Source organism: Lathamus discolor, chromosome 3 (genome assembly GCF_037157495.1).
Source record: "Lathamus discolor isolate bLatDis1 chromosome 3, bLatDis1.hap1, whole genome shotgun sequence".
NCBI classification, from domain to species: Eukaryota; Metazoa; Chordata; class Aves; order Psittaciformes; family Psittacidae; genus Lathamus; species Lathamus discolor.
Genome location: NC_088886.1, coordinates 38,583,993 through 38,604,768, shown reverse-complemented (window position 1 = coordinate 38,604,768; position 20,776 = coordinate 38,583,993). Strand labels below are relative to the sequence as shown.

At 39.4% G+C, this 20,776-nt stretch overlaps 2 protein-coding genes across 4 annotated transcripts; one reads left to right on the top strand and one right to left on the bottom strand.

The window, feature by feature from the left end:
- Positions 1-7: 7 nt before the first annotated feature.
- Positions 8-2,965, bottom strand: LOC136012008 (acidic proline-rich protein PRP25-like). Of its 2 annotated transcripts, none has more exons than XM_065674704.1 (2): positions 2,126-2,965; positions 8-1,624 (listed from the first exon to the last, which is right to left on the bottom strand). In XM_065674704.1, exons 1-2 carry the CDS (start codon positions 2,774-2,776, stop codon positions 1,586-1,588), a joined length of 690 nt encoding a protein of 229 aa, XP_065530776.1. In that variant the 5' UTR covers positions 2,777-2,965; the 3' UTR covers positions 8-1,585. The 2 variants fall into 2 exon arrangements, with proteins under 2 accessions (XP_065530776.1, XP_065530777.1); XM_065674705.1 differs by having other exon boundaries at positions 9-1,624; positions 2,156-2,965.
- LOC136012007 (lysosomal amino acid transporter 1 homolog) lies at positions 2,454-20,288 on the top strand. 2 transcript variants are annotated; one of them, XM_065674702.1, is made up of 9 exons: positions 2,454-2,661; positions 5,206-5,335; positions 6,712-7,057; positions 8,311-8,440; positions 9,499-9,589; positions 11,155-11,279; positions 12,179-12,274; positions 13,240-13,425; positions 19,286-20,288. In XM_065674702.1, the coding sequence occupies exons 3-9, from the start codon at positions 6,873-6,875 to the stop codon at positions 19,385-19,387; spliced, it is 915 nt and encodes a 304-aa protein (XP_065530774.1). In that variant the 5' UTR covers positions 2,454-2,661; positions 5,206-5,335; positions 6,712-6,872; the 3' UTR covers positions 19,388-20,288. The 2 variants fall into 2 exon arrangements, with proteins under 2 accessions (XP_065530774.1, XP_065530775.1); XM_065674703.1 differs by lacking the exons at positions 2,454-2,661; positions 5,206-5,335 and having other exon boundaries at positions 6,858-7,057; positions 8,315-8,440.
- Positions 20,289-20,776: the final 488 nt, after the last annotated feature.

Here is a 20,776-nt window from a genome sequence, read left to right as displayed (position 1 = left end):
GCTATCAGAAATGGGTCGTGCATACATACAGACCAAATACTTTTTTATTTATTGGCAAGGCAACAAGGAAATTCACTTAATGACAGGTTCTTGGACTAATGTATTATTCATTTTGTTATGTGACAGTAGAACAAAATTGTACCCATAAATATATAATCTTGTACACCACTTTTTAATGTAGTTTACATTTATGAAATAATTGGCTGGTTTTCACCACATTATCTTCTCTTTATTCACTTTTTTTTTCAAGCAGGTGTCATAAGATGCAGTTCGTGACACAGAAGTTGCGTTCATTCCAGGAAGAGGCAGCAACTAGCTTGGATAAGCCTATTAATTTCAGCCTCTGTTTCTGAAAATGTCTTTTTGTCTCTGGAAGGATTTTGGAGGTAGCTTTACAATATTTTTCCATGTATAAATTGCCACTTTACTAATTCTTCCTTATGATTAACATTATGTATTTTTTAATATATTAACACATTTGAGGTCAACAAACTGTATCTAATCATCACCACACTTGCCTTCATGCATTTAATTATATGTTGGGCATTGACTTTAATAATAAAAGTACTCAAACCTTCTTAGTCAATATCCTACAGCAAGGCAAGCCATGAGTAGAGAGACATCTCAGAACAGGCAACACTCTCACTGGCAGGCCTGGGTGAATGGCAATGCTACCCACTAATGGTCCCAAGATAGTCAAGCAGATATGGTCCCAGATACACCCAGGGAGGCCAGCCTGAGGAGACACAGCCAGAGAAAGGACTACACCATAGGTCCAAAGTCCACCCAGAAAACAGGGCTGGATGCAACCTGTAACATGTTTCATAAGGGGCCCATCCAGGAGACAAGCTGCTAATAAATGGAGCTGAACTAGGGCCCCTGGGCAGGTGAGGATGGTAGGACGAGGTAAGGATGCTCAGGTGAGGGTGGAAGGCCCAGGTGAAGATGGTCAGGGTAATCAGTGCCCTCAGAGCACAAACCCCTTCCAGCTTTCATCACACATTCACTCAAGTTCTGTTTGCCTTCATAAATTGTTATGAGGTTCATCTGTAGATTATTTTATCCTCTCCAGTCACTTGCATGGTCTCTTCAGTTGCTGCCCTCACAGGTTCACATTCAGTTCTGGGTTAGGTACCCTACAGGCTACCTACACCAAGATGTCTTTTCTTTTGGCAGCAGGGAGGTGTAGGAAACAGTTCTCTGCAGTCCTGGTGCCAGTGCAGCACTTCCTGTTGTGCAGGTGGCTCCTTCCAGCCTGCTCCCCCCTCCTACCACTCTGCACCAGCTGTGAAACTCCATTCTGTCTACACAAGTGAGGAGACTCCAGCTAGCAGGCTCTGAAACAGCATTGTAGGGCATGTAACAAAACCTGTTCCTCCCTCAAGTCTTCTAAACATTTTGCAAATCTTTTGCTCTGGCCCATCAGTAACAGATGAGTCCATTGGACATCAATAAGGAATTGCACAGTGCCAGACAAATGCTGCTCAACTGCCAAAACCAACACTGAATCACTGCTTGAGTAGCCATTAAACTAGAACAATGCTGTTACCTGGAGCCCTCTTCTAATCATTCTCCCAATCCTGTGTTAATTACCTATGCTGGAGTAACTACAGCAATGATGAACCTGTATGAAAATAAAAACCAAAATTATATTAAAAATTCAGTAAATTATACAGTATTACTTCCCATCAAAATATTCTAAAACATTCATGTTCCTAATGTACATACCCTACAAAGACCCTAGGATCATTTGTTAGACTTCTTTGTATAGCAGATCACTAACTGTCATTACCAACGAAGTTAAAAGGAAGCATTTAAGAGCTGTGAGGCCCCACAACTAGGCACTATTGCTGTAGTGGCAAGGTCACCATGGGGTTTAAGAGGCAGCCAGAGTGGAGCACAGGCTTTGGGAAGAGCATGTTGGCTTCGTTTGCGGTAAACGAATGGCCAGGTGCCTCTTCACACAAGCCCTTCTCTGTTTCTCGCAGTGGCTGTTTGGCATGTGTGCATTACACAGGCCTGAAAGCGATGTTTTTGTATGAAGCAGGGTAGCACCACTGACATAACTGCCTAGGTGTTAAAAACACCGTAGTTATTTGCACCCTGCCAGTGCCGCTCCAGGCACCTTTCTCTGTGTAGGGCTGCGGTAGCTCACCCAGCCTCTCATCGCCGAGGCAGAAGAACGTCGGCCGCGTGCTGCGGTAGCAGCAGCACACCGTGTTTGCTCCGCAGCCCACTGCACCCCCCGTTTCCTCACACCACACCAACACCGTCTCTCTCCTCCGGGGCGACAGGCACCGCAGCTCTCGGCCGTACAGCGGCTCCGCGGTCCGCCCGCAGAGGGCGCCCGGGCCCCGCTGCTGCGGCGGCGGCGCATGGTGGCGGCGGGAGCGGCGGGGACCTGCGGGGGAAGGGGAAAGCGAAGGGAAGGGAAGGGAAAGGAAGGGGCGGGCGGCCCGGCCCTCTCTCCCGCCTCCCCGCCTCGGGCCGGGCAGCCGCCGGGGCTGGTGGGGCGCTGGCCGCGGGAGCGTAACCCCGTCCCTGTCCGCGGGGTCTTCTGTGGGGAGAAACCGCCCTCCGGTGGCGGCGGCGCGGGGTGGAGGTGTGCGGCGCCCGGCGCAGCCGGATCCCCGGAGCAGCAGCCCCCGGAGCTCTCGCCAGGTCGGTGCCTGCCCCGCTCGGGTGCGCGTCCTCGCCTCCCCAGACAGGCCCGGTCCGGTCCGCCGGGGCCGAGCCCGCTCCGCTCAAGCTCGCTTTGCCATGTGCGCGGGGCCATAGAGCCGCCGCCCTTTTTTAAAGCCGTTCTTCATTGTTATTCCTTTAACGTTGCCTCCCCCATTCCCGTTTCTCCCCTGAGGACCGAGTGCTGTCACGGTGCGGGGACCAGGCCCGCGTCACACCCGAGGTCTGCAAGGCCGCAGGCAGCTGCTGCCCATGGACCATCCTTCCCGCGAGGGATGGTGCCCAGGGCCTTCAGGGGTGCGGTGGCGTCCGGGCTCTGCTGAAGAAAGGCGCTTCCTTACATTTTGTTGTTTTGGGGTTGGTTTGTTTAGTGGTGTGTTTTTTTTAATGTAAGTTGGAAATCTTCTGTGGTAACAGGGCAAGGCTTCTGGGTAAAACTTGGTCTTGCTTTCTTCTCAGCTCTTTCTCGTCATCTTTCACAATCAGGAATGTGTAAAAATGTGTTTAGAAAAGGTTTAGTTAATATTGGTGTTTGAGGAAGCCCTGAATTATTCCTTAGCTTAGCTCCACTTTTTCTTTTCACCAGGAATAATGAAATAATAAATGCTGTACAACTGAACATCCTTTTGGATTTCAAGCTGTTACTAGCTGCTATTTAAAGAACTTGCAAATCTGCCAAACACACGTGTCTGACATCTTTACACATTACTAGCAATGTCTCATACTTGACATCCAGGAGGCAGCAGCCAGGACTCATGGATGTGTGCGGCAGCTTGGCCACTGGAGAAGCAGAGACTCTGTGGCAAGTCTCCCAAGTTCCAGGGAAAGCTTCCTTTTCCTCACTTGCACTGTGAAGCTATTCTTAATAAAGTGGATTTAATTTTTAAGCCATTGACTATTTGTGTTTGCATGTTTTTACTCCAGAATAAGGTATTAAAATAAGAAAAAAGTGTCCGAACAGGAGTCTCAAGCTCCTAAATCTTTATTACTAAATGTCTTAGACCATAACGGTTTATTTCTAGCTAGGCAAACACTAAACCTTTTCAGAAAGGTTCCAAGTTAACTGTTCTGTGAACTGTTCTGTGAAAATAATATCTTTACTGTAACTTTTCCAAATGGTAGTAACTAGTATTTGGGCAATACTCTAAGACAGAATATGAGGTTACAGGCAGGTTACAGGAACATAAATCATTGTTTAGTATTATTGTATTTCCTCGTCATTGGCAACATAACATACTATAGGAAGAAGTGTCATAGCAGTCTCCTTATCCTCTTTTCAGTTGGAAAGCATTTAATGCAAGACAAGAAAAATGAAAGGCTTTATTTTTAAATGTTGAGGAAAAATTCAAATCTCTGTGCAAGAATGTAGATATTGGAAGAGGGAACCATCTGTATTGGTCTAGTTCAAACACCTTTATTCTTTTAAGCTAAATATGTGTTTATGAAATACTTCAAGGTCAGGAGACAGTTTATTTGGTGAAAGGTACATCCTAGTATGGTACAGCCAGTCCAGGTGTGAAAATAGCTGAATATCAGTCGCTGACACCATTGCCTATTGCCGTCCCAGCAGTGGCAGGAGGAGTTCAGGTTTATACATTTAGTTGATGGCATCCAGTTCTGGCCACTGGTGGAATGCTGATATTGGGCCCTTACTGGGACAGAGTATTTGCTGGGGATTTAAGAAAAGTAGCAATTATTGTAAGATTAAGAATACATTCACAAGGACTGGCAACATGAACATTATTCTGCTGTGTAAATGTTAAGTAATAACAACCCCAGAATACCCACATGCTTTAAATGTGTTAAGTGCGTTGTGTGGCAGGAGGCCAAAGCTCAAGTCTTCAGTCATCTGGGAAGTGTAAGTGGCCTGTCTAATTCCTACCGCTTTTTAAACTGTTTGGTTTTCCATAATAGCTGCAGGGTTTTGGAGCGGGGAATAGCAGAAGATCAGGTGGTCGAGCCTGAACTGCTGTGGTTGGACTTGCTGCCACATAGTCCTTGACCTTGTAAGAGAACTTTTGCATGTGTGAGTCCAGCAGCAGTTCTGATACTCAGACGTGGTTTTATATACCAGGTTAAACCTAATTTTTCAGACATGATTTTAAAATACCCATGTTAAATCTTTTTTTTTTCTTTTTTTCTTTTTTTTTTTTTTTTAACATCTGACATGTTTTGCTTATCTTGAAATGAGCATTTTGGGATGAAGCTTAATAAAATGTGTAAGGTTTATTTTTACAATGTTTATGAATGGTTGAAAATTCATGCCTAAAACCTGCCTCCTAAGGAGTATGTATGCTTTGGTGTTTCTCCCTATTTAGCAGGTGGTAAAACCCTGCTCAGCTGCAGATTACCAGAATGGGAAAACTTAACTGAAACATTGATTAAAACTTTTTTTTCAGCTTTAACAGTTATTTTCCAGGATAGCTACAAAGTTTTATAACTTCACAAGTCTATGCTGACTATATCTAATAGGCTAAGGTGAATTCTCAGTGTATAAATACATGTTCTTTTTTTGTTGTTCAGCTGGTTTAGGTCCAATGATGACAGTTCTCCTGAGAGGCAGCCACTTTCTGCAGAAAACGCGCTCCAATTAACGCTTCAGATACCTGAAGTCTCATGAAAAGAAAAAGCAGGTTCCTCAATGACTAGAAAAGTGAGTCCTAAATTTGCACTGAATGATGTTCTATAAAAACAAACTTTGTGAAACTTTATTGGGATTTGATATAGTGTGATGCATAATGAGGGTGGCTCCAGGCTGTTGCATTGTGAAGGGGTACATTGTCAGCCCTTCCAAGACCTGTCCCTGTGCGTGTGAAGAACATCAAAAATCCCAGCCACAAACATCAGGCCTTTAGGGACTGCTGTCTGTGAGATACTGAGTAACTTTATTCTGGTATAGAAGGTTACTCTTATGCCCCAGTATTATCTCTTCCTGGTTTCCAACTTCTCCATTCATCTGAGGTGTTCCAAATGGTCTTAGCTATTTTCTTTCTTGTTACTGGTTCTGCATCTGCTTTTAAATACTAAACAGATGAACCTACTAGCATAGTAGTTATTTTGTTGGGTATTTTATTATTAGATTCCTCTGTATAAGGAATTATTGACCTTCAGAGGACTTAAGTTATCATCAAAATGAGTAGGATACCAGCTATTTTTTGTCAGGAGGCAGTTTCAATGAATGGTAGCTGATAATTACACATTTTTGTTAAGATTTTCTTCAATTTTGTAGTGGTTAGCCTTCTAAGTAAACATTAACATTTCAAATAGGATGGATATTTCAGCAGAACAAAAAATATCCAGAATTATATAATTGGTTACAAGAAAATATTTTTGAAGGTCAAACCCACCCATCTGTTGCTTCATAATTTAAGCCATATTATACTATTATGTTTCATTCTGGGGATTTGGGGGGCGGGACTGCCCTACATTTGCCTTCTGCAAGTTTCTCGTGCTTTCAGTCTTTCTTCATATTAGTGTTAAGTAAGGCAAACTTCTTGACACTGTTGAATCAGTTGTTAGTCTGATGGGCCAGTTAAATTCAAGTAGACATTAATGCTAGTCTGGAATCTTGAGTCATAAATTACTTCTTTTTTTAACATTATCCTGAAATTAGTTGCATAGAAAACAGCATTGTATTTATGTTTCCTACATATGAGTGGAGTATTCAGAATCTGGGCTAGTACCATGTAAGAAAGTACTGTTAACTTACTGGCATTACATTGGACATGAAAATCAGAGTTTTGGTCATAAGTGCAAATAAATTGCTTGGTTTATTTTACCCTCGGGCAAATCGCTGGCACCTCAGTGTAACTGACAGTCTCAGCCTAACACAACCTTAGACTAAAATGCTATAGCGATATAAATCTGGAGTGTTGCAGGTTTGTCAAGAACTAATGAGTGTTATGGGCTATGAAGTATTTTTCTTTCTTGGAAGACTAACTTCTCTTCTGTAAGCAATAAATGTAAGCAAGCTTTGTACAGTTAATGTCTTATTCACACCAGCTATATTTATTTCTTTGAATTTGGCAGGTCCGTTTATGAGATTGGAAATAACTGCGATATCAAGCATCCGTCTGGATGCAGAGGTCTTTTCATAGAGGATAATCAGCATTGGTAAACAGATTTGTGGATTAGCATGGGGTAGAGAAGGAGGCAGAAATAAACTTGTGACATCGAATCGTGGTCCAGGAATGATGGCTTCTCAGCTGAATACCCATGCTTTCAGTATCTCCCCAGTAGAGGACAGGAGATTGTGCATAAATGGAACACCATGGATTTGGCATCTCCTGGAAGAATGTGTCGAGAATGCGTGGGAGTATTGGAGCGTTGTCATAGGGCTGATTTCCATTGTCTGTTTTCTGTTTGCTGCACTACCGTAAGTTCAAAGTCTTAAGCAGTCCTCAGATTCAAACATGAGTAATCTTGCCTGAAGCCTTTTTCAAAAGCTGCATTTTTTTCATTTTATCTTGGATATGTTTCTCTGTCTGCATAATACAGATATAATATGCCAGAGAAGCATGTTGTTCATGTTTGCAAAAATATTTGGTGGCTGACAAATGAGCTTGATGTGCTGTTCTGGTGTACTGACTTGACACTAATCTCTGCCACTTAGAGCAAATGAGAATAAATCACCTCTCTTATCTTTGCCATCCTGAGATACGTGTGCATGTGCAGGCATACTTGCAGTGGGAGCTGGCTTAGTGTTCATTCAGACCACATACTATGTCACCAGAACTATTGTGCTGGCTCCTGCCGATTAAATTTGGCCTGGGAAAAGGTCAGAAGTGATCCATGAGCTAACACTTAGGTAGTGCTAAATCAGCTGCTGTTTTGTTGCTGGTACTGGGTTCAGGTTTCAAACATATAGGGAGGAGATGACAGAGGAAAAGTAGAAATGTTACCAGCAGGTGAGAATGCCTGAAACAAAATGGGATTGACTCCAAAGTTTGTCCCCATAAGGGGGATATAATTTACTGAACTAGTAAAAGGGCTATGGAAATTAAGCAAAATAAAACCAGTCTTAGTAAGCTGTTTAGCTTCAGAAATATTAGTTGAAATACGAGTTGAAAAGCAACTTTACATTAAAACTGTCATATTAGTCAGCATGAAATTCATCAAGGTATGTCTAATGGACTCATGTTTGGGATTGCTTCATAGTCCCCATTGTGATTCTGAATTAACAGTTTTCCAATTTAGACACATAAGCTAAATCTGGCTTATTTAGCTGCTCTTTTAGCAGCTTTGTTCATTCTTAGCCCTTCTCTGTTAAACAGCAGTGGATTTTCTTATTTCAGTATCTTAAAGGCTGGTGTCTACAGCAGGCAAATATAAAATGGTTCTGGAGCATTCTGGAGCATGGTTCTGGGGACCAGAAAATGGTATTTTAATACAAGCCACAAAAACCGAGCTCATGCAAGCAGTAACGAGGTTGTGATCTGAGTCTTTTGTTACGTTAGAGATGGTGAACTATAGTGATACTGAGTTCTTCGAAAGGTAAGTGGAGTATTGCTATGATAGGTCTCTTGTGGCTAGAGTTTTAATTTTTCTTTATTCAGATTTTGAAAAATATACTTCTGAACTTATTAAACATTTTTTGCTTATTGCAATTACTTCTGGAATTTGTGCCAGTCAGATTTACGTTGCCTATCAGAATGGAAGAGTGGATCAAGCTCTGTCTTTGGGCTTTCTGCTGGGTTGGATAGCTGGAGATCTTACGAATTTCATAGGCTGCTATTTAACAAATCAACTGCCAATTCAGGTAATCTGTCAGTATTTGTACTTTTTGACTTATCCTTTTTAAACTGTCTCCTTAAACTCTGAGATAACTTAATCTTACACAGTGAAGTACATACCGGGAAAGAAAATAGTTCTGTATTCTGTTCACTGTGATTTGCAAAATAGGTCATAATTTTCTAAATATTTACACTGAAACTGTTATGCTTTATAGGAACCATTTCACATGTAAGTAACATTCAAAGAAACTTACTGGGAGTTACTCAGTGATGAATAAAGTGGGGAATTTTCATTTGAGCTTCAGTGTCAAAATAATCTTGTAGAGTACATAGGACTGGAAGGGCCTGGAAGGCAGTTGTGGTGTTTAACTGGTTTGGGGCAGCTACTCTTTACACTTCCTCTTGTCTTTTTATTTATTTTAAGAAAGCTGTTTATTAACAGGGAAATACTAGTTCAAAGCTGTTAATATTTGACTATTTTGAAAATACATTTTCTTCACTAAGAGGAGAGTTTCTCCAAAAGAAACAGTCATTTTCAGCAATACATTGTGCCTGAGACTGTATCTGCTGTTCTTATTTTTGACTGTTAATTAAAAGAGAAAGGGCTTTGTGTCAGCCACCTGCAGAAGTTTTCACAAGCTGGAAATGGACCCAGGCATAGATAGAGTTGTCTTGTTTTTTACAAGCAAATGCGTGATGCTAACCATTCCATCTCCCCATTATGAAAAGGTGAAGAGAAAGTGTAATTTTGTCTTACTGCAATAGAGGCACTGAGTAGAATTAGTTGCTTCTGAAGTGCTGGGGAAACTAGGTGGAGCAGACTTAAACTTCTGGAGAGGAAGGATTTATAAGTCTGCCCAGGTAGGAATTTGTGCTGTGCATCCTGGAAAATTACCAACTTTTGCAACTGCATTCATCTGCAGTGCTCCAACTTGTTTTGTACAGGAAACTTACTTTCTTTTTTTGGCAGTACTTTGTTATCTGTCATTCACATTATGATTACGAAGCAAAATTTCCATACATTACATTAGTGTTTTGAACTACTATTTGTGTACTGAACAAGCAAATGGATCTTCTCTTTCAGATTGTCACTGCCATTTTTTATGTCAACATGGATATAATTATGATTTCACAATTTGTCTACTATAAGCTCAAGAATCGGGAAATGAAAAAATGTAAGTTTTTTCAACAATTAAAATTTTTCCATATTGTAGCACACTCTTTCCTTTGATATTTTCTATAGTGTTTGAATATTTTTTTTCAGAGGGATCAAAAAACAGAGTGCACAAATTCTGTTTGAAGTTGTTAGGCCCATTGCTTCCGGTTTCCTCAGGTCTTTTTGAGAATCCTGCCCTTTCTGATTTTCTCGTTTCTTACCACATAGTATCTGTAAATATTTTTAATGTCGTACTTTCAGTTTATATAGACATAAAAAAATACAATAGTTTTGGGGAACTTGGCCCCATGTTTTAACTTACTCCATGGTTTTACTATCTACTTACAGCTATTTAAATGTATGTGTAAGTTGAAAGCAAGCGTTATTTTTTTTTGCATGGTTCAGTTAGTTTCCTCTATGTTGATTGAAACCGGACTTTATTTGCTTATAGCATAAAATATATCGACATCTTCATGTGTTCTGTTTCCATACATATGGTTAAAAAACATTCAAGGGGAATGAAATTACTTGAGTTGTGCTTCATAAAATCCTGGCAGGAGTTGTAGCATTCAGCCTACCAATGGACTACTGTTTTGACTGAAATGGAAGACAGAAAGCTCTGTTCACATTGTATCAAATCAAAAACATTAACTCATCAATCTAAAAAATAAATCAAAGAAAATCCATGGTGCATCAGAGGTAACAAAAAGCTGAAGTAAAACAGATGCTTGCCTAGCAGACTAAATAGGGATCAAGCAGATTCATTCAATGTGGAACTGATAATAAACCTGGAGATAGGTCACTGTTGAAGATCCTTCCTTCCTGCTGCCTACTCTTGAAAACAAACACAAGGTTTTGTACATTTTAACTGCCAGCGCCTGTTTCAGCTCAATGGCTTGCATAGCTGTAGAGGTTTTGCTTAAAGCTGAAAAATAACTTTTCAATACCCAGTTCTGGAGTGCCTACTCTAGCAATTTGGTCAGTTTTGCCTCTCAAAGTGCAGCCTCTGGAGCAGCAGGACTAAGTCTGTGTTACTTCACAGAATCCTATTTAGGCTGCAGGTCTTTAGGGCAGGCTTACTAATGCCATAAGCAATTTGTTCCACTGGTAACAGTGATCACAGGAGTTTACTAGCATCTTACAGATGTGGAAGGTACTGTAGCTCTAGAGTTCTTTATGGTTTTCTTCCAGTTTCAGGCTGTCTTGTCTGTGGGGACTTGTTGTATGAAGTCTGTATTTGAATATGTAGGTCTCAGTAAGGCTTGATATCCAGCTAACTATAGACATGGAGCCTGGTCCAGCACAGCACTGTATGAAAATTTTCTCTCAGTAGCAATGCACACTGAAGGAGTCCCTCTCCTGTTCCTGCACTTCTACCCTCAATTGTTGCACAAAGACAGCACAGCTATGATAGTGAGCAGGAGTAGGCACAGAGCCCGGAAGAAAGAGGTGAACTTAATTACTGCCAAGAAAAAGATACATGAAACTGTACCTTTACATTTACATATTTATTGCAAACAAAAAGTAACCTCAAATTAACAGCAGATGTTATTTTCCAGCTAATTTGTTTGTATGTCATTCTAGGCAGCAAAAGCCTGAAGAATTTCTGCATAACCTGGATCATGGTGTGTATAGCACTTTGTGTTATTTTACTCTGTCAGCTGTTACTAAGAAACCAAGATCAGAGTGGAGTAATCGAAAGAAGTAATGTAAGTTCTTACTGCTTCCATTCCAAAAAAATTCCCACCCAAGTGTCTTGAAAAGATTGTGTACTGTAAGCTTTAAAGAAATTTGGATGACATTTTTAACAATGCTTTAGAAATCATAACTGTGGCATTATGTGGGTGTTTTTTAACTATGGACCATACATCCCAAAATAAAGAAGTTATAAAACTGCTTCTTTTTTCAAACTGTGTTTCAAACTTATGCTGTCCCTTGGGTCATTAGGATGTGCCACTCTGCAAAATAACTTGTATACGTGTTGTGTTTCTGCTTGTGTTAAATACTGTAGACATCCATGCAGAGACTACACAGCCACGAGTGAGATCAATAGAATTGGAAAATTACAATTGTACCTGCTGCTGCTGTCAGTTCAGTAGAAAAGTTCACAGGCTGTTGTAGCAATTTGATGGCCTTCGTACTAATGCCAGTAAAATAATTGTAATCCAGCAACACTACCCAGCAGGGAAGCAGTTTATTTTCAAAACACAGCTAGAGTGAGAAAACTAAGAACTGTTAAACTGTGAAAATGAGTATTCTGCTTTCTCCAGAGAGGATGATTCATTTTTTTAGTGGCCCTAGCTACAGTTCTTAGTTTTGGTTTGAATTATTGTGCCCAAGCTTTTTTAGCAGGAGGACTGGATTGATATTAGTGTCGTATCCTAAGCCTGGCACTAGTTTTGATCTCAGTCATGGCTACAACACAGCAGTTTGCATTGTTGCAAGATAAAGATTAAACCCTTTCTAGCCCTCTATGGTCATTTGAAGAGCAGCACTGAACTGCTTTGAAAGGAGTTCTATCCAGAAAATCAGCCAGTGGACTCTCAGTTTAATCCTCTGAAATGCCTGAAAACATTCTTGCCAAAATATATGTACCTTTCTTTTTCAGAACTCTCTTGGTATGATTGAAATGTCAGGCTTCATTTGTGGCTATATATCCTGTGTGTTTTACTTGGGAAGTAGATTTCCTCAGCTGTATAAAAATGTAAGTAGGTTTTTGGCTAAGTATACTTGTATATTTTACAGAATACTCCCTGTTGCTTTAGATGTTGGATTCTCCATAACAGTGAGCCCTCTTGAACTCTGAAATGATTAAAAAACAAAACCAACCAACCAAAAAAAAAAAAACAAATGGGGGTGTTCTTCCGTTCTTCAGAGGATAGTGAGAATTTTAGGAAAACACTGGTCTTTGATGGAAGAAGATTGATTTGGGGAAGAAGATGGGAAGAGGAAATGAAGTATTTACAGCTGAGTTTATCAGATATGAGCAGAAACATAGTGTGTGATTGTTGTCATGAGCAAGTGATACTTCCCTTTTTCTTTCTTCAAGCTTGTCTACCATAAGTAATGAACCACGGGATCAAAAATTAGAATTAGCACAAAATTAATTTAGAATTTTAGCCCCTTTTCACAAAGATACCATTACTGACTGACTTTTTTTTTCACAACCTCTTTGTTATCAGTGTATTAAAAACCAGAAACAAACAAAAAAAGACCAGAAGGTTTTACACTGTCAGTTCTACGCAGGCATTTTAATTGATTACGGAAATGATTAGTTCATTTTGTAGCCTATTCATCTTCCCCTTCTACCTTTTCCTGCACAGCTGGAATGCTACAATATTTTCAAAAAGGTCTATTAAGCGGACTGGTAGACCAACAGAGTTTTTAAGAACTAAATATAATTTGGAATCAGATTATCCTTGCTGCCTTACACTTACATAAAAATCACATTAGTCAGAACTGCTTCTAAGAACTGTAACAGCTGTAGTTTTCAGAGATACGTGCTGAAACTGCTAAGCTTGGATGATTCAGAGCCCCAGAAGAGATGGACAAGAATGACTGAAAGTCTTTGGATGTATTAGGGGACAAAATGTCAAATTATCTCTAATTGGCTACTGTGATACCAGTTTTAAAATTTTTTTGTATTTGTAAAAACTTCCTTGTATTTAGTTCCGAAGAAGATCAACAGAAGGCACCTCTTACCTGCTGTTTGCGTTAGCCATGATGGGAAACTGTACGTACGGACTGAGCCTTGTTTTAAGGATGCCAGCTACCAAATCCTTCCAGGCCCTCTACTTCTTACACCATCTTCCATGGCTTATTGGGAGCTTTGGAGTTTTGTTCCTAGACATTTTTGTATCCTTTTCATGTTATACCTAGAGTTTCTCAATATAGGCTTGTTAATAAGTAGATCAGAAATTAAGTGGGGTTTTGTTTCAAATCAGTCTTTTTTCTATAATTCTAACTTGATCATAAAGTCTTCTTTCTAAACAATAATTTGTATGCTTTTTATAATGATATTTCTCCCTTATGGGTACATTGCACAGGTTAATTTATACCTTGTGGCCGATGTGTAGTGTACTAAAAGTTGCAGGGGGAGGTTGCACATTGTGCTGCTGTTTTCCTTAGGTTTGCCCTCTGATAAAAACCCCAAACAAACAAAACGCAAAACAACAACAACAACAAAACAGACAAACAAGTAAACTAAAACCAAACCTGCTTCTTGTTAAATGCAAATGCAGAATTAGAGCTTTGAGAATTTGGTAAATTGTGTTATTGCAAGATTGCATTAATGTCAGAGATAAACAATGAGGTTTTGGCAAGCTTAGTTTCAGAAAATAGCACTTAACAGAGAAATGCTGCAACTACCCTTTAACTGCATGATTAGGGGCAAATTCAGATGTGTTGAAACACTGAGTGCCTCTGGAAACCAGCAGCTGTGCTCACAGAGTCATGCTGAGGGCTAGATCAACTACATGGTTATCTAGACTAGTATGCGAGTTTCTTGAAAGTCCTAAGCAAATTTAAAACACTAGAATTTTTTATTCTTCTATTCAGGAGACATACATGAGATGTCCACAGTGTATTAGCTCTTGTTAGTCATGCTTTTTGTAGATTAAATGTTAACATTTTGTGATCAAGAAAGTAAAAGCAAAATGTTTAGAGTAATTAGTGTACTTTGCTTTAAAAGCCTAGTGAATAGTAATGTGGTGGTATTTGGCCTTACTGTTCGCTGTAGGTTTAGAGCCACCCGTTTTGTTACTATAGCTTGTATTTACTTTAAAAGAAGATAAAGAGGAGATTTTCTGATTTTTCCTAAAGTAAGAGATTTAGGTTTGTCTCTGAAAACATCTTGGTTTTCTGAAACCATCTAAAAGCATAGGTCCATGAACTCAAACTATAAAACAGGATAAAATGAAGAGTGGTTTCAGGACCATACTGAAGCATATTATCTTAATACGTTCCATATTAAAAAGAGTTTCTTTACCAGATTTACCTGGAACAGTTCCAGAAGTTATAATTCCCAGGCATCAGTTTTGTCCTTCTGATTAAAGTAATTTCATAAGCCACTCCAATTAGACTAGCGATGCAACAGCCAACCCTGGCGTTTGGACGGACTGTGAAATTATGCTGTCATTCAGAATAGCCATCTGTGTTTTTTGTATCTCCAGCCATGGCAATTTAAGTGGGCACTTTAGTAAAACATTCTGCATTGTGGGAACACAATATTCCACTGCAGTGGTAAGACTGAGCTGTGGCCCATGGTCCGTTCTGAAATAAAGTGTAGTTTTATCTTTTAGGAAGTAGTGCAGATTCTTCTGCATGAGCAGACCGTAGAGATTCAAGGTTGCTGGCCTATGTGGCTGGTTTGAGCGCTCAGGCCTTTTGTTCCATGAACAAAGTAGTAACTCTTTCTTCTGCCCCCAGCTGGAAACATAAACCAGCCAGTATTTATTTACCAAAAAAACCCTAGAACTTGATCTTGATGACCCTTACAGTACATTATGTGCATATTTGCAGATGCCTTTCGATGATGTACTCTGCAAAGGAACTTTTATATTTGCCACAAACCTCCCCCCGGTCTGAGCCCTGCCCCAGGACTGCAATGTGCACATGACATTCATTTCTGGGTTCTGTCTTGATTGGAGTCTGAATCCAATCTTGCTAATAGTCCTCCAGTTTAAATTATATTGAAAACAGATGCTTTCAAATCAGGTTGAGGAGCTTATAGGAATCTAGTCAAGTATATAGTGTTAGTTGAAAATGTATGAAGTATTTGTAATCAAGAGAAAACAAAGGCAGACCTCCTGCTTTGAGAAGCCCTGAAGGTAAGGAAGTCAATGATTTTTAAAAGAGAGCTTCATTACTGTCTCTTGCCAAGCAAGAAAATAAAAAAATCTAACAAACTGATACATCCTATTAGACCAGAAAACAAGCAGAACAAAGAACGGCATCACCTGGGTTTTGAAAAATTGAGGAATTAAATCAAAAAGGAATGATTTCTAGGAGGAAAGTGTTTCATAATTGATGATTTGTGTAACACAGTCTCTGTTTTGAGGGGTACTTGCAGAAATTGACTAAATCTAGTAGACTTTACTCCTGATAGTATCCAAAGTTTCATTACATGGAAAATAAACTCTCATTTCTCAAGGTCCAAGCCAGGATTAAGAGTTCACTTACTCTGTGTCTGCTGCAGTATTCTTTTGCTTCCATCTGACACTGCCGGTGTGGACTATTTTTAGAAACAAATGGACTCCTGATCATAGCTGGAATAGCAGCTCCAGCATCATTTAGTGCAGGATTACACTGGAGTTGTTTCGCCTTGGTTTAACAGGGTACCACAGTCATCCTGTTTCTTTGGTGTGTACAGTTAAAGTTACTTGGTTGCACAATAAGCAACTTATTTTCGATAAATAATGGAAGTATCCAATTGTTCGTAACGTATGAATTGTCCTCCTTTTTATTTTAAGAGCCGTTTTGTAGCATCACACATTTGAATTATAAATGGGACATGATCTTCTTTTCCACTAAATGTTTCCTTCCAACTGTCACTTTGCAGCTGAAGGTGTTTGGAGCCTCTCAAGAAACCACAAAGCTCAGGGTTTAAATGAACCTAAGTGGGTGCATCACCATCCAGAGACAATTGATCCAGGTTTGCCAACTGTGGGCTTTATCAGAGCTTTCTTTTGTGATCAATTAATATTTCACTTGTACACAAGGATGCAGTACTACGTATTTTAAAATACTAAATCAGTTGATGAGCAGTTCTGCCCTTGGACCTGTAGCAGTAGCCATCACTAAGTTTTTAAGAGACTGAATCTAGTGCAGGTTTTTCCAGAGAACTTGATCCTTTTCTGTACGTTTGTTACCCTTTTTCACCCTGCTTCCTTCCTCCCCTGCTCTTACCAGAACCAAACAGCTCTGCTTTGTGCTTAGTTCAGACAAAGCCCTTTACCAAGATTTTTGCTTGCTCTTTTTTTCCCCCTTTTCATTTATTTATTTATTTCTATTTGACATCACCCTATTGTCACAGAACTGTGTTCAAATCCTCCACATGTGCTTCTTTTCATTAAGTGTGGCCAGGTTGTTACTAGATAGCCAAAGTATACTCAGCAACAGCCAAGCTCTTGTACACAGACTCTTCTCTTGCACCTTTTGTGATTTGCAGAGCAACCACTTGGAATCCATTATATACTTCTACAAAACATCATGCTGTGTAATTTAATTACACTGTGCAAAGAACATAAGTCTGACCTGACAGTGCAGCCAGGAGTTTCTCAGCCAAACAAACAACTTCATTCTTATAAATGCCTACTTTTGTCTCAAAACTGTTCTGGATTTTTAATTGTCATTAAATTGTTTAAAAATCTGCTGTACTAGCTCAGTGGCTGTCATAAACTTTACTCTGAGAAATCAGTTTGGTTGTCTCCTCTGCTTTGGGCTGTCTGCATGCTTAGGTCTTAAAGTTTCCCCTAAAAAGGCAGACTTGAGCAGCAAGTTAGTTTCTGTATTTAGTGGTCTTGGCAGTTTAGCATTTATTTAAAAAAATATGAGCAGCTGAGTACATCTGCTACAAAAACGTATTCTAGAAATACAGTTTGATAAGCTCCACATAACTTGTGTTTATAATTTATTCTACCTTAAAAGTTCTGTTGCTGTTGCCAACTTGGTGGCTAAGAGTGGTAATGCAGTGCTAAAGAGGAGGCTTGTCCTGAGCCCACAGTATGTTTTCAGCAAGTTTGATTCACAGTTCACAGTTTCTTTTTCCACCAGTGCAACTATTAAGGCTTGAGGAGGTGCTCAGCTGCAAGTACGGTAAGGCCTAGGAGAAAATAAGGAAAAAGCAGGAAATTTAAGTGGTAGCTATATATACTATAAAAGTAATTTGCGAAGCTGTAAGAAGAAAGCGTTCCCCACCTATTACTATAGTAGTAGTAAAAAAGGCATACAGAGCTGCTGTCTCTCTCTGAAGGAAATCCTGTCTAGTCTTTAGCTGGGGAGCCTCAGAGGTGGGGCACTGGAAAGCTTTGAAAAGGTGGGATAATTCCTGGGGCTCTGCCTAGGATGTAGAGAATTTTCTCTCCATTCACCCAGGCCTCCCAGAAAGCTTTTTTTTTTTTTTCCTCCCCCCTTCTTATTTTTATAGATAATTCCATACATTAGCCTCAGACTTCTCACAACCATTGTCTACCAGCCAAGTTATTTTAGCTGATCTAAAGTGTTTCTGGTAGAATTCTGTATGTCAGATTCCTCCCAGAGAAACTAATTCATTTTTAAAATGGGATTTTATGTCTAGCAGTAGTGGTGATCCAGGCTCTGTGAAACCTGAACGTATACATTGGACTTGGTGCAAGGTACCTGGGTGTACAGATGGCCACTTTGTCTCCATTCCATACCTTTAAACCTGCTTTCATGCAGATCCTTGTGTTGGAGGCTCTGTACTTGACCTCATCTACTATACCTGCTTCTACTCAGCTAATATCCTTCTTAAAACTTTAATGAAGAAATTTGGATAGCAAGTAATGCTAGGATTAGAATAATCTACTGCTGAAATCACTCTGTCTTTTAGAAAAAAGTACCCATAGTGAGTGAAAAAGGTAGGAGCCATAAACCTTCCCTGCAGAGAGTTGCTACTTTGCTGGCTGGCATTGGTTTGACCTTGTGACTGCTTGCTGTTTTGCATTTCATGTCACTTCCGTATCAATTTATTCCTTTATTCCATAAAATACTATGCGTATTTTATAGAATAAAATAGAAATAAAATAGAATACTTAAGGGCATATCTGGATAGATTTGTACCATATCCTTATATCTTAAAGTGGTATCTCTATCTGAAAACAAAATGGTTCAGTGCTCAAATATAACAGTCCTCAGCTATGTAACAAAAATTCTGCAGAGTAAGAAATCTCTCCTGTCCATTGTTCAATAATTCCGTTTGAGAGGTGGAGCCATCAAGAAAACAGGACAAGTACGTACTTGTTAATGCTTTTTAGATTAGCAATGTTTCCAATGGTCTGTGTTACAGTAGAAATAAATAATTATGTCTAATTGCAAACAAATCTGTATTGCAAACAGCATTAAATATTGACTCATAGTGGTGTATGCATGTCAGTGCCTGTAAATATCAAACTGCCTAGAAGTTTTCAGGAAGTGGAAGTTTTCTTTTTTGATCAGGCACTGCTCATCTATTGCTAAGAAAAGTTTCTTAATAACTTCTCCCTTTACCAGTGCCCATGCTTAGCCCAAACCACTGAGGCTAGAGTAGTATAGAGCAATATGTTTGATTCCACATTGTTCCTAGGCAAACCTTGCTTCTATTCTGCTAATGAATTTCACGCTTAGGATCCTTGCATCATGAGGATGAGGTAGCGAAGAATGTTACCATGTGTAACTGAGCCATATAACCAGGGGGAACTGAAGTTTTGAGTTAGAATTGCCCTAAAGAAGTAGGAAAATGGGCATTAAGTAGGGTTTGGAAAAGGTTATATGTGAATGTCGAAAATTCTACAGTTGGGATTAAATGATAATACTGACACTAAAGTACGTGAATTAGATGCAGCTTTCCTCTGTGGACTGTGGTATTTGGAGTCTGTGCCAGAACTAAATGGGTGCCTGCTTTTATTCTGTACAGCTTATTTTGGTTTAAATTGAAAGCAAGTACCGCAAATGCTACCTCTGTATCCTAGTTAATTACTTCCTTACCCCAAAATAACAGGTGACTCTGCAATTCATCCTGTATCGTCAGCAGAAGGAAAGGCAATCTGGTTTAGTAACACTGGAAGTGGAACCATTACTGGTGAACGAGGAGTCGGCCTAGTGTTGGGCTGTGTTCTGCTCCTGGGTTTTTCATTGGATTTTGCTCTTGGATTATTTTGACAAACAGTTAAGAGTGCAGTTGCTAAGGGACCAAATTTATTACTAATTATTATTTATTTTGTAATGAATTTCTCATTACTTATTTGCAAATTATATGCCAATAATAAAATATTTAATATTTACTTTGTTGTTTTAGGCTAGATACTTTTTTTTCCTGATTTTTTTTTTTTTCCTCCTGAGTTTAGCTATTTCTCCCTAAAGTTTGATACAGAGTGACAGCAGTAGTGCTGTAGAAATATTTATTTGACATCATGGTACAGTGTGTACTGTGGGATGACTTTATTCTTAGATTAATGTGTACACCATGGTTAGCAGTCATGTGGCTGGTTTAAAGCCAATGAATGAGATTATTCCATGCCTTGAACCCAACCTGGAGTTACAGGCTGCTTAGTCCAGTTGTGTTGTATGATAAGATTTGGCCTTTTTTAATTCATACTCAATTTTGTATGCCTGCAAAGAAAAAACATTAAGTGACTTCAGTGCAGAGGATCTGCTATTGATGCAAAAATGGAATCCTGGTGTACGTTGCTGAGAGTCTCTGGTACAGCTCATTGCAGAGCATCATTGTGCATTTTGTTTTTAAGAGTTAAAGCATTTATACATCAATACCTGTCTGTTCCAAGCATTATAATTACTATATGTCATCATATACGCCATATAATGGTTTTGTACACCATGCATTTTCTTCTGGTTTAGATAAGTACCATGGAGGGGAAAAAAAAAAAACAACCAAAAAAAACCCTAGAAGCTAAGGAGACTGTAGCTTGCAATCACTTTTTTTTTTTTTTCAATACTGTGTTGTGTTTGAAGAAAGCTTTAATAAAATAATCTCAAATAATAAACTTGTTAATTTTTTATTGAGTATATGCATAATGATTCACTCTTCAATAGATATGTTTGTGAACAAAAGGGGTCTTTCCTTAAAAAGGCCAGTAGGAACATTTTATACATTTGTGGGTTATTGTGAAGCTCCTCCCTTTTGATTTCATGTGACTGGTAAAGGGCCATGATTTAAATTTTGTTTTTAGATAATAAAACCTAATGAATAATGAATTAATTTTTAAATAATGAAAGAAAATAAGTGCAATCGATTGTGTCTAAATTGCTGCCAAAAGCATGCACTCTATGACCTTTTATAGGACTTCATGCACGCTCATATAACCCTGCTGAACAGGACTGGGGTGTTTGGGAGTGTGTGTGGGGGGTGGTCAGACTCATCCCTGTTGCCATAGGTGGAAATTAATTTCAGCTTCTGCTGCAGCAGTAAGTTATGTGAGGAACTGAATTCCGTGTTCTTGCTAGAAATTAATTGGGTCCTGTCAGGGGATGG